Below are 12,238 nucleotides of genomic sequence, written 5' to 3'. Positions count from 1 at the left end.
GTGTGTGTGTGTGTGCGCGCGCGCGCGTGTGTGTCTCAGTGATGGGGAGAGACGGCTAAATGGGCAAGATGGAATGTGAAGGGGTTCAGAACTTTCAGTACTGCTTGGCAGATAACAAGTGTAATATACAAATTTCTTTCCAAATGTGTTTATTGTATTTTCTTTTTTTTCCCTCCCTTTAAGGAAGAACAAGTTACAAATACAGTAAACAAGCTACTTGACAAAAACATTATAATAATGATACAAATGAAATAAATTATATAAAATGACACACTCAAAACTAGATGACACGTTCATTGGTGCATTGGCAAGGGGTATTTAGACAGTGGGTTGCCCATCGGTTGTACAGGGGTGTAAAAAACTAAATTCCTATTAGTGTCATGGAGCTGAGTTTGGTCTGTACTTATACTTTCACACAGGATGTAGTCCTCCCTACCCCAATAGCCATGGGGCCTTGCTTAACATGTAGCTTTGAGCTAAGCACACACATCAGGAAGGCATTTCTGGCCTTGTGTTAAATCTTTTCTGTTATGCTTATGTTAACAATTTTTTATTTATTTTATTGTATTATTATAGTTAATTTCTAATATGTAGGCACTCTGAGATTCTTTGGAATGAAAAGTGCGTTAAAAATAAAATGAATTATTATTATTATTATTATTATTATTATTAGCTTTGAGCTAAGCACACACATCTTTGAAAAGCAGACGGCTGTGTGTGCAGGTTTGACATGCTGGGGTCTGTAGACTCCAACACAGGATCACCTGATCTTGGATGGGACACTGACCAGTTCCCCATGGACATCAGGAACACCACAGTAGTGATGAAGGTCAGATAAGCAACACTGTTATATTGTAGGTTTTGAAGTACATATTTGCATGATTAATAGTGAAATATCCTCCAACTCCAACACCACCAATAACCACTTGTGAAACTGCCTTTTAATTAAACTGCCTGCACGTAAAAGGACTCAAAAGATGCTAGTAGAGCAAGCACAGTTCCCCAGTAACACTAGAGCAAGTTCTATTATGAGCTTTTAATGTGAATTGTTGGATTTGGGCTTGGATCAAACTAACAGTATGGAAATTCAAAAGTTGTTTTGCTGTTATAGCTCATGAATGGTATAAATGTAAAGACTGACCCCTTGTGGGCCTCTGCTTTAGACAGTGATTGAGCAGGGCGGTCTACAACCAGGGGGCTTAAACTTTGATGCCAAAGTTCGGCGAGAGTCCACAGACCTGGAGGACCTGTTCATTGCCCATATTGGAGCCATGGATGCTTTTGCCAGAGGCTTACGAAATGCTGTTAGGATCATTGAAGAAGGAGTTCTGGATGGCATGCTTAAGGTGAGAAATTGACAAAAATCCTATCGTATATTCGTGTTTATTATTCTGTATTATTTTGTACACATTTTTATTTGGAAGTGTACATGTTAGCAGTGTGTTTGGTTTAGTAACTGATTGTATTTTCAGTTTTGCAGGTACAATATCATGCTTTATGTAAACTGTTTCTCCCTCTCTCTCTCTCTCTCTCTCTGTGTGTGTGTGTGTGTGTGTGTTTTATTCCCTGTGAAATGTGGCAGGATCGTTACGTGAGCTTCAGAGCAGGGATTGGACAGAAAGTGGACGAGGGCAGGGCTACGCTGGAAGAGCTTGAGGTACAGCAGTGAGATCCCAGTTGGAGATTAAAAATATAACAACCCTGCTTGTTCATGAATCATAGTCATTAATCCATTCATTTCCCCAAAGTAGTTTTATCCAGTAATGTTCTGACCCATGTTATGTTTTTAAAATATGCTTACACATTTAACATATAGTAAGTGCTTGTTCATTTAACAGAACCTTCTGTTGTGTTTAGTAACTGCTTTTTGGGTCTGTTTTTGAAACTGTTTTTCAGGACTTCATTAAACAAAATGGAGAACCGAACGTCACATCTGGAAAGCAGGAGAAATATGAGTCTGTTTTTAACCATTACCTGTGATTAAATCAGCAATTACTTGTTTTAATCTGGGTCAAATTCAGTTGATTTTCAGGCTGCCTAGTAGTACTTGTGTTATAGACTTTGGACTGTTTTAACAGTGTTGTATAGTCTGTTCTTCCACTACCCTACTTACAATCTGACTCTACAGAAAGCAGACTTTCACAAAATGAATAAAAAAGTCATACATCTCATTCAAGCCTTTTGAAAAGATAGTTTAGCTTTTCTTGTCACGCCTTTGTTATATGATGCCTGCATTAGGGAATTACTTGTGATGCCTAAAGACAAATGGGTTGAAACTGACCCTAACTAGAAGACAAAAGACTGGTAGACTTTGTTCACCTAAAAACGAATAAAATTAACTTTCCATAGAAAACTGCGTAGTGTTTAAATGTTTGACGTACATCATTTTTTGACGCACAACATTTTCTCATAATTGCTAACATGATGGTCTATTTAGATACCTTAAGTTTCTCGGGAAAAAACATATAACAGACACCACAGGTTGGCTGTAGACACCTCTACAGTGACATCACATCATACTACTCTTCCCTCAGTCAATTAACCAACCAGCTGTCTAGGATTGGCCAATGGCCAGATAGCGTGAGCTCTGCTCACCGGGAAACGTATTTCGATTGGTAGAATTCGAGTTGAGAGGGCGGGTCAGGCGCGACACAACCGCCCAATGAATACCTGTCATTATCATAAAATATTCAGCATCCACAGACATCACCGCGCCGGCATGAATGCCGCTCTAATGTTGTAAATTGAACTTGCCTCTCCAGTGGATTGCAGGCTACTTTAAACGCTCAATTTCTTACGAAAGAATAAGAAAGAGCTTGTTTTATCTTTATTTCTGTCAAGTTGGAATTTATTGCAATACCAGGGGTGTCTTTTTCTGTTTTCTAGTCTGTTTGACGTTGGAATTGAAACCGGAGTATGCTTATATATATTTAATTGGAATCCCCTTTCGTCTTCGCGTTCCCCTGGTTTGGTCTACAGACACTCGGTTGTGTCTTTTTAGAAAGCTTTGGAGTCAACATTATACATTCCACCATGTGGACATTTCTTGGGATCGCGAGTTTTACTTATATGTATAAAAAATGCGACGCTGTTATGGATTTTGCCCACAAAGAAATAGCCCTGGTTGCAGTGGCGTTTATCTCCGTTGGATTAATATTAACGTTCGCCAGGTATCGTTATTGGCAATCAATGAAAGTTCCGACCATAATGCGTTTGCCACTGGAGATACTATCATCCCTTCCACTCACAAATAAGTTATTTTCAAAAACATCCCAGAATTCCCAAAGCAGGAATTCTGCAGGCTCTTCAAAAAAAGTAAGTGATTTTAATTAATAAAAGTCCGATGAATAATCATTTAGGTTTCAACGTTTGTATTTCTTTGTACATAGGCTACTTTTGAGTATGTGTCTGTTGCATTGGCTATATAGTTGCAATTTAATAAAACTGCACGTTTAGTTGTGAATTCTGGGTAGGCCTACTTTAAGGTAATTGAAATACTAATACATATTCTGTATCCTCTTTGGAGCACCTCTTATGGAACATGGTTTCTTTAAGGGTCTTCTCTCTGAAATACATAGGCTATTACCCAAACGTATACATGAGCCATAGAGAACATTTTTACATTCCAGAGACGAGATAACAAAGACCCATTCGCCGATACATTCCAGAGGGCTGACTTCAAACAATTTAAAAATGTCAGCAATGTCAGTTTTCCACTCGTGCCTAACATGTCCTCTCTCTGTATCTGTCCGTGCACCCCGCCCGCCTCCACCAGGCAAGCGCCAGGAGGAAACGAGCAGAGGTGCAGACAGCACCTAGTGTGGAGACCGCGGCAAATGGCACCTCCGCGGCCGAACCTGAGCCAGATATTGTCATTGTGGGCGCCGGGGTGCTGGGCTCCGCCATGGCAGCAGTCCTGGCCAGAGACGGCCGGCGGGTGACGATAATCGAGAGGGACTTGCGTGAGCCAGACCGGATTGTGGGAGAACTGCTCCAGCCTGGAGGCTACCGGGCCCTGAAAGAGCTGGGGCTGGAGAGTAAGAGCACTCTGATTACTAGACGAACTCCAATACTCAAGCTCCGCATCAGAGCTCCGCTTTTACATTATGTGTCATAGTCATGACATTCACATTAGTGTATCACTGGACTCTCATAGACACTCCTTTCCTCATCTCTCTCTCTCTCTTTTTCACTCTCTCACTCACTCACTCTCTTTCTTTCACTCACACTCTCTCTCTCCCTTTCACTTACTCTCTCTCTCTCTCTGTCTCTTTCACTCACTCGTTCTCTTACTCACTCTTTCTCTCACATACACACACACACTCACTCTCTCACACACTCATCACTGACTCTCTGTCTCTTTCATTCACTGACTCTCTCTGTCACTCACTCTCTCTAACACACACTCACACTCACTCTCACTCACTCACTCACTCACTCACTCACTCACTCACTCACTCACTCACACACACACACACACACACACACACTCACTCTTTGACCAGTACGCCCCTCACTCACTCACATGGTGACTGTCCTCTGACCTTTGACCTGACCTTTGACCAGGTGCTGTGGAGGGTCTGGACGCCCACGTGGTGAACGGTTATGTGATCCACGACATGGAGACCAGCGCTGAGGTGGAGATCTCATACCCTCAGGAGGAGAACACCATCCAGTGCGGACGAGCCTTCCACCACGGCCGCTTCATCATGGGTCTGCGCAAGGCCGCCCTCGCCGAGCCCAAGTAAGACACGGGCAGCCCAGTACCTCAGGCTTGATGGGATGGACCAGTACCATAGCTTAAGATACGGGCAGACCAGTACATCAGACATTATGGGATGGACCAGTACCATAGCTTAAGACATGGGCAGACCAGTACCTCAGGCTTGATGGGATGGACCAGTACCATAGCTTAAGATACGGGCAGACCAGTACCTCAGGCTTGATGGGATGGACCAGTACCATAGCTTAAGATACGGGCAGACCAGTACATCAGACATTATGGGATGGACCAGTACCATAGCTTAAGACATGGGCACAAGGAATAGCAGGAATTCAAATTATTACATAATCTATTCAAGGCAAAGACAGAATTAACCTTTTTTTTTATAATGCCAGTTTCTCAGGAATTGTATTGCTGCAAATGACCTAATATATGGGAGTACATGTTGTGACAAATCATTATAACATAGAGGCATGCACTGCCCAACAGCGTCCTGCGTGTTGAGCCTTGGTCCTTGGACTTTAGCATTATGCAGTATGTACAGTACCAGTCAAACGTTTGGACACACCTTCTAATTTTTTGAGAAATATTTTCTTTACCTTTATTATTTTCATCATAGTAGATACCACTTTTTTTGTTTAGAAAATCATTCCATATGTGTTCTTTTGTAGTTTAGATGTCTTCAGGATAAATCTACAATGTAGAAAATAATAAAAGTAATGAAAGGTGGGTCCAAACTTTTGACTGGTACTGTACCTGGGTGGCTTAAAGTATTGTCTCTTCTTCCCTGCCAGTGTGAAGTTCTTTATGCATTATGTACTTGGGTGGCTTAAAGTATTGTCTCTTCTTCCCTGCCAGTGTGAAGTTCTTTATGCATTATGTTCTTGGGTGGCTTAAAGTATTGTCTCTTCTTCCCTGCCAGTGTGAAGTTCTTTATGCATTATGTACTTGGGTGGCTTATAGTATTGTCTCTTCTTCCCTGCCAGTGTGAAGTTCTTTATGCATTATGTACTTGGGTGGCTTATAGTATTGTCTCTTCTTCCCTGCCAGTGTGGAGTTCTTTATGCATTATGTTCTTGGGTGGCTTATAGTATTGTCTCTTCTTCCCTGCCAGTGTGAAGTTCTTTATGCATTATGTACTTGGGTGGCTTATAGTATTGTCTCTTCTTCCCTGCCAGTGTGAAGTTCTTTATGCATTATGTACTTGGGTGGCTTATAGTATTGTCTCTTCTTCCCTGCCAGTGTGGAGTTCTTTATGCATTATGTTCTTGGGTGGCTTATAGTATTGTCTCTTCTTCCCTGCCAGTGTGAAGTTCATTGAAGGAACTGTGACGAGTCTGGAGGAGGAGGATGACTGTGTGACAGGGATCCAGTACAGAGACAAGGAGAGTGGAGACATCAAGGTGATCACCTGCAGCTCATCACCTAGAAGGAATTAGGGGTCTGTTTAATATAGTTGAATCTTTAAGCGACTTCAAACACTCTTTTTTTTAGGCTATATGTTCTGTCTTTGTCTCGTAGGAAATCCACGCTGCGCTCACGGTGGTGGCCGATGGATGCTTCTCCAAGTTCCGCAAGAGCCTCGTCTCTGAAAAAGTCAAGGTTTCATCTCACTTCGTAGGATGTATCATGAAGGTGAACCTGCCATCTGTGCATTTGGAAGTTTTGGAGTTTAGGGGGTTTCAACGTCCGGATTATAAAAAAGTGAAATGTTGAAATGTTTTAGGAAGACAAGGGGAAGTCAATGAAAGAATGAAATGAACATGACTTCACGTTCTATGACTCAACAATGAACATGAATGAACATTCTCCTCCAGGATTCTCCGCAGTACAAAGCCAACCACGCTGAGCTGGTCCTGGCCGACCCCAGCCCAGTGCTCATCTACCAGATCTCCTCCACAGACACCAGGGTGCTGGTGGACATCAGGGGCGACATGCCCAGAGACCTGACCGGCTACATGTCAGACAAAGTCTACCCCCAGCTACCAGGTCTGACAACTTAGTAATAATAACAATAATGCATTTTATTTATAACACACTCTACATTCCGCTGAATCTCAGAGTGCCACAGTACAAAGTAAAAAACATAGTTGAAACAAACTATAATAAAATAAATTCTTAAATAAAATCTTCGCACTAATTCCTGTTGATAAGACAGAAAGCCAAGTATATGGGAGCACAAACTGTACAGTTGAAGTGTCGTCCCCCCCCCCCCCCCCCCCCCCCCCCAGTGTCTGAGGGCTGCGTGTGGGATTGTCCAAAAATAGAGAGCGGGGGTGTCATCGTTAGCAGGTGCTGGGTTAAGGCTCAAGGGATTACAAATAGGGAATGATAGTAATTACCCATCTGCTGGAAACTACCTTATGAAAAGAGAGACTAAAGGATAACTAACTACAATTAAAGGATAGTGACTGGATTAAGCAGAATGCATGGTATTGTTTCAGCTGAACTGTCGCGTGAGCTTTCCGTGCTGTTCTTGTCTCCTCAGAACATCTGAAAGAGCCTTTCATGGACGCCCTGCAGAATGATCGCCTGAGGTCCATGCCAGCCAGCTTTCTGCCACCCTCGCCTGTCAACAAACCAGGTAAACCAGTTTTACACTGACACATCGGCTCACCTTAGAGTGTCGCCATGACTACACTGACACATGGGCTCACCTGAGAGTCAGGTAAACTAGTTTTACACTGACACATCGGCTCACTTTAGAGTGTCGCCATGACTACACTGACACATGGGCTCACCTGAGAGTGATGCTATGACTAGGTTAGGTAAGACATCTGATATGACATCTCTTGTGTTGAGGGCCTGGTATGTATACGTTTCCCTCAATGTAAAATAATATACTTGACACCAACAGGAGAAGGTTCATATCAAATGTCAGATGTTTAGGGAGTATGTCACTACAGCACACTGCATAAACAGGTCATTGATAGTTTACAGCTGATTCTGAGTCAGAGCTCATAGGTAATTGATTGTTATGGCCTGTATTCGGAATGTTGCTGTTGTCATATGTACCAAGTCATGGGAGTTTGTCACATAACCACACATCATTCTGTGTGTGAAGCACTGTAGTGTACTTTAGGTGTATATTGTTGCTGATAGGTAGTAGTGTGTGGAGTGTATTGTTGCTGATGTGGAGTGTGTGGAGTGTGTTGTTGTTGTTAGGGACCAGTGTGTGGAGTGTGTTTTTGTTGTTAGGGACCAGTGTGTGTGGAGTGTGTTGTTGTTGTTAGGGACCAGTGTGTGTGGAGTGTGTTGTTGTTGTTAGGGACCAGTGTGTGGAGTGTGTTGTTGTTAGGGAGCAGTGTGTGGAGTGTGTTGTTGTTAGGGAGCAGTGTGTGTGGAGTGTGTTGTTGCTGTTGTGGAGTGTGTGGAGTGTGTTGTTGCTGTTGTGGAGTGTGTGGAGTGTGTTGTTGTTAGGGAGCAGTGTGTGTGGAGTGTGTTGTTGTTAGGGAGCAGTGTGTGGAGTGTGTTGTTGTTAGGGAGCAGTGTGTGTGGAGTGTGTTGTTGTTAGGGACCAGTGTGTGTGGAGTGTGTTGTTGCTGATGTGGAGTGTGTGGAGTGTGTGGAGTGTGTGTGGAGTGTGTGTGGAGTGTGTGTGGAGTGTGTGTGGAGTGTGTGTGGAGTGTGTGTGGAGAGTGTGTGGAGTGTGTGGAGTGTGTTGTCTGACTGTCTTTTCCTGACTCCTGCAGGGGTGCTCCTGCTGGGCGACGCCTACAACATGAGGCACCCGCTGACGGGAGGCGGGATGAGTGTGGTCCTTAACGACGTGCGGATCTGGAGGGGCCTGCTCCACAGCATCCCCGACCTCTACGACGGCGCCGCCATGCTCCAGGTGAGTACTCTCTGTGAGGTCTCTATGACGACGCAGCCATGCTCCAGGTTAGTACTGTCTGTGAGGTCTCTATGACGACACAGCCATGCTCCAGGTTAGTACTGTCTGTGAGGTCTCTATGACGACACAGCCATGCTCCAGGTTAGTACTGTCTGTGAGGTCTCTATGACGACACAGCCATGCTCCAGGTTAGTACTGTCTGTGAGGTCTCTATGACGACACAGCCATGCTCCAGGTTAGTACTGTCTGTGAGGTCTCTATGACGACACAGCCATGCTCCAGGTTAGTACTGTCTGTGAGGTCTCTATGACGACGCAGCCATGCTCCAGGTTAGTACTGTCTGTGAGGTCTCTCAGGAGGTCAACATCAGCGCGTCCATAGGTCCAACGCCCAACAAGCTCAAGTACTTATAACATGGAAGTGAATTAACTTGTATTATGAGGCTCTTTGAGTGAGCGAGTCGTAGACGGATGAGAGTAAATGTCTGCAATCGCTCCAGACGACCACAGACGGCAGTGTTTGATTACAATCTGGTGGAACAAACGGGGCTGTTTGTCTGAAGGTTTGTCAAAAGGGAATCCCACCGGAGTTCCGTTACTAAGCCAGGATCGTTTAACACTGCAACCCGAGAGTCCTGTTTGCTTTATGGTGAGCGCCTACTGTACTTGGGAAAGGCTGATAACCTGAGCTCCTCAAACTGAATGTGTTCCAAAAACACAATGACTCATCCATTAGTGGTTCCTACGCGATGCTTGGTGGTTAAACAGGTGATAATACAGATTATTTTTCACACTGATGAAGGAAATGATTGACTTGGATTATTTGATCATGTTTTTTTATTTTTTATCACTTTGCAGGCCAAGAACAAATTCCACTGGGAGAGGAAGTCATCCCACTCGTTTGTGGTGAATGTGTTGGCTCAGGCGCTCTACGAGCTGTTTGCTGCCACAGACAGTGAGTCATGCCTGCCTCATTCTACAGAAGGAAATGTCACCCATAGCCTACCGTTCCCACCCAAGTGAATCACATAGCATAGGACATTCTACGTAGGATTAAAAAAAAAAAAAAAAACAAGAAAATAAAAACACGCTGCAAATGTCCGTCAGTCCATCACTAACGTGTGAAATGTCACACCCATATTCCACTGAACCCACCGCAGGGTTATGTGAAGCCTGGTCAAGGTGCAGCTATTCGTTCTAGTCAGCTGAGTTCAGGAGAGCCTTTAGCTATCTGTAATGAGTCATTTGTAATCTGTATTGTGTTGGCCATGACCATGATGTTATATATGTACTAATGCATGACCATGATGTTATATATCTACTAATGCATGACCATGATGTTATATATGTACTAATGCATGACCATGATGTTATATATGTACTAATGCATGACCATGATGTTATATGGACTAATGCATGACCATGATGTTATATATGTACTAATGCATGACCATGATGTTATATATCTACTAATGCATGACCATGATGTTATATATGTACTAATGCATGACCATGATGTTATATATGTACTAATGCATGACCATGATGTTATATATCTACTAATGCATGACCATGATGTTATATATCTACTAATGCATGACCATGATGTTATATATCTACTAATGCATGACCATGATGTTATATGGACTAATGCATGACCATGATACATGTTATATAGTATGTACTAATGCATGACCATGATGTTATATGTACTAATGCATGAGTGTTCCCTGCAGACTCACTGCACGAGCTGAGGCGGGCCTGTTTCCATTACTTCAAGCTGGGTGGGGAGTGCATCGCTGGACCTGTGGGCCTGCTGTCTGTGTACGTACTGCATTCACAAACACACCTAGACAGGTTATACCCACTTTAGCACACTGACTAGATCTGGTCATTACTGGATTTAAAAAAGTAATATATAAATAATAATTTATGGAGGTCATTATTTCAAAGTGAATTAAATAAATAACGTCATCTGATAAAACACATAGTATTTTGCATGCTGTGTATGTTATGTTTCGTGGTTTGTCTGAATCAGCTGCGTAGCTAAATAAAATAGTGGATCGCCCTCCTATTGAGTCTGTTTGTCCTGATGAGGGCCCCCCACGGGGGCGGGTCTAATCCACCTCCATCTGTCACCCCACCCCCAGGCTGACCCCTAAGCCCATGACCCTGCTCGGACACTTCATCGCCGTGGCCCTCTACGCAATCTACTTCAGCTTCAAGTCGGAGTCCTGGCTCACCAAGCCCCGGGCCTTGGTGAAGAGCTGTGCCATCCTGTACCGGGCGTGTACCGTCATGATCCCCCTCATCTACTCCGAGTTTAAGTACCTGGTGTTCTGAGTGCCTGCTGGCCCCATCCGGGCTCAGAACCGGGCTCAGAACCACACCCAAACCCAAACCCGAGGCCTTAGGGTCTTACTGTGTATGCTGGTTGTTTTTTGTTGTTCTTCTCTGGTACCATCCTGAATTGATTCGAGGGAAAAGTCTATAACGTCTGCTATATGGTCATATATGTCTTAAAAGGCACATGTCCACTTAAAGTCTATACCGTCTGCTCTATCTTGATGTATATCTGAAGAGACACATGTCTATTTAAAGTCTATACCGTCTGCTCTATCTTGATGTATATCTGAAGAGGCACATGTCTATTTAAAGTCTATACCGTCTGCTCTATGCGGATGTATATCTGAAGCTATGTCCATTTAAGAGGCTTATGTTTGCCGGGTGAGTTTAATTGGTAATCGTTAGCGTGGTAGTGGAGCGAAATGGACAGCGAGTGAAAAGCTTTTCCAGGGAATGACACACCCACAGCATTGTCTTTGACTGTAAAACAGAGTCCTTGTCAATATCTGTTGCTGGTAACCTAGCCACCGTATAACCTCACACAGTATTGGCTGTCACACTCACGTGTGTCCCATTTATGTGCTCAGTGTCATTAGTCAAGAGTTAGATCCGCATCTTCATCCCGTGCCTTTCACCCTCTATAAGACTTCTCAATAAGACAGTCCTACAGCCAGGTTTTAGGACAGAAATATTGCTAATTGCAAGTTATACAAAGGCCAGACTCGTGCCGTCTTAGTAATAGGAAAATCAATATTTTAAAATGACTTCAAACCGCTGTGCCACTAAATCAAGCCTTTTTTTTTTGTCTTAATGGATTCATATCAAGTAGGGGAGCTTATTTTTCCAGATTAAGCATATTAACATATCGAGCCCAGAAGTCTGGGTGTGTATTAAGAATAGTGGCCGGTATCTTTTGAATTCAATGCACTTGTTCATCAAATGTTTGCACTTCAGATTCTACTCAGGCAAAAAATGTGATTGTGCCGGAGGATAGGTCTGGTACATTTATTCATCGAAAAAAAAAAAAATGTGGTACCCTGTGCGCTGTTGAACGGCTTTGTACAATCCTGTGAGACAGTGTTTTTTTTTTTTTCACATCACATTTGGTGATATTGTCTGATTGAAAAAGTCTTATTCGTGTAGGTGTAGTGGAAGTAAAGACACCGGTGAAGTTGTCCATCACTTTGAGACATGGGTTAGTGGTGATGCCGGACGGAGTCAGTGGGAAACTGAGGTGTCTGAGGCGGTCTGATTGGCCATTCTGGAGAAGGGAGGAAGCGGAGCAAATGGAAGGCAAGAAAATGACAAGTGTATCTACTGTTTGACAAGCAAGTT

The 12,238-nt window shown here is 43.4% G+C and overlaps 2 protein-coding genes across 2 annotated transcripts in view; both read left to right on the top strand.

Moving 5' to 3' along the window:
• LOC308380281 (uncharacterized protein) overlaps nt 1–2,206 on the top strand; it is a 6,982-nt gene extending 4,776 nt beyond the window's left edge. Inside the window, exons 11-14 of the mRNA XM_080857565.1 lie at nt 724–829; nt 1,164–1,346; nt 1,583–1,657; nt 1,897–2,206. Of these exons, the coding sequence (XP_080713691.1) occupies nt 724–829; nt 1,164–1,346; nt 1,583–1,657; nt 1,897–1,980 (448 nt within the window). The 3' untranslated portion in view covers nt 1,981–2,206. The remainder of the gene's footprint in view (nt 1–723; nt 830–1,163; nt 1,347–1,582; nt 1,658–1,896) is intronic.
• Nucleotides 2,207–3,033: 827 nt separating this feature from the next.
• Nucleotides 3,034–10,900, top strand: sqlea (squalene epoxidase a; the record flags this gene model as incomplete). Its single annotated transcript, XM_080857564.1, has 11 exons — nt 3,034–3,315; nt 3,776–4,037; nt 4,567–4,744; nt 6,030–6,126; nt 6,245–6,358; nt 6,541–6,712; nt 7,212–7,307; nt 8,416–8,558; nt 9,416–9,512; nt 10,294–10,381; nt 10,708–10,900. The coding sequence occupies 11 exons, from the start codon at nt 3,034–3,036 to the stop codon at nt 10,898–10,900; spliced, it is 1,722 nt and encodes a 573-aa protein (XP_080713690.1).
• Nucleotides 10,901–12,238: the final 1,338 nt, after the last annotated feature.

Source organism: Sprattus sprattus, assembly GCF_963457725.1.
Source record: "Sprattus sprattus genome assembly, chromosome: 19".
Classification (NCBI taxonomy): Eukaryota; Metazoa; Chordata; class Actinopteri; order Clupeiformes; family Clupeidae; genus Sprattus; species Sprattus sprattus.
The sequence above is the reverse complement of the archived record's forward strand: the minus strand, read 5'-3'. Positions and strand labels throughout refer to the sequence as shown.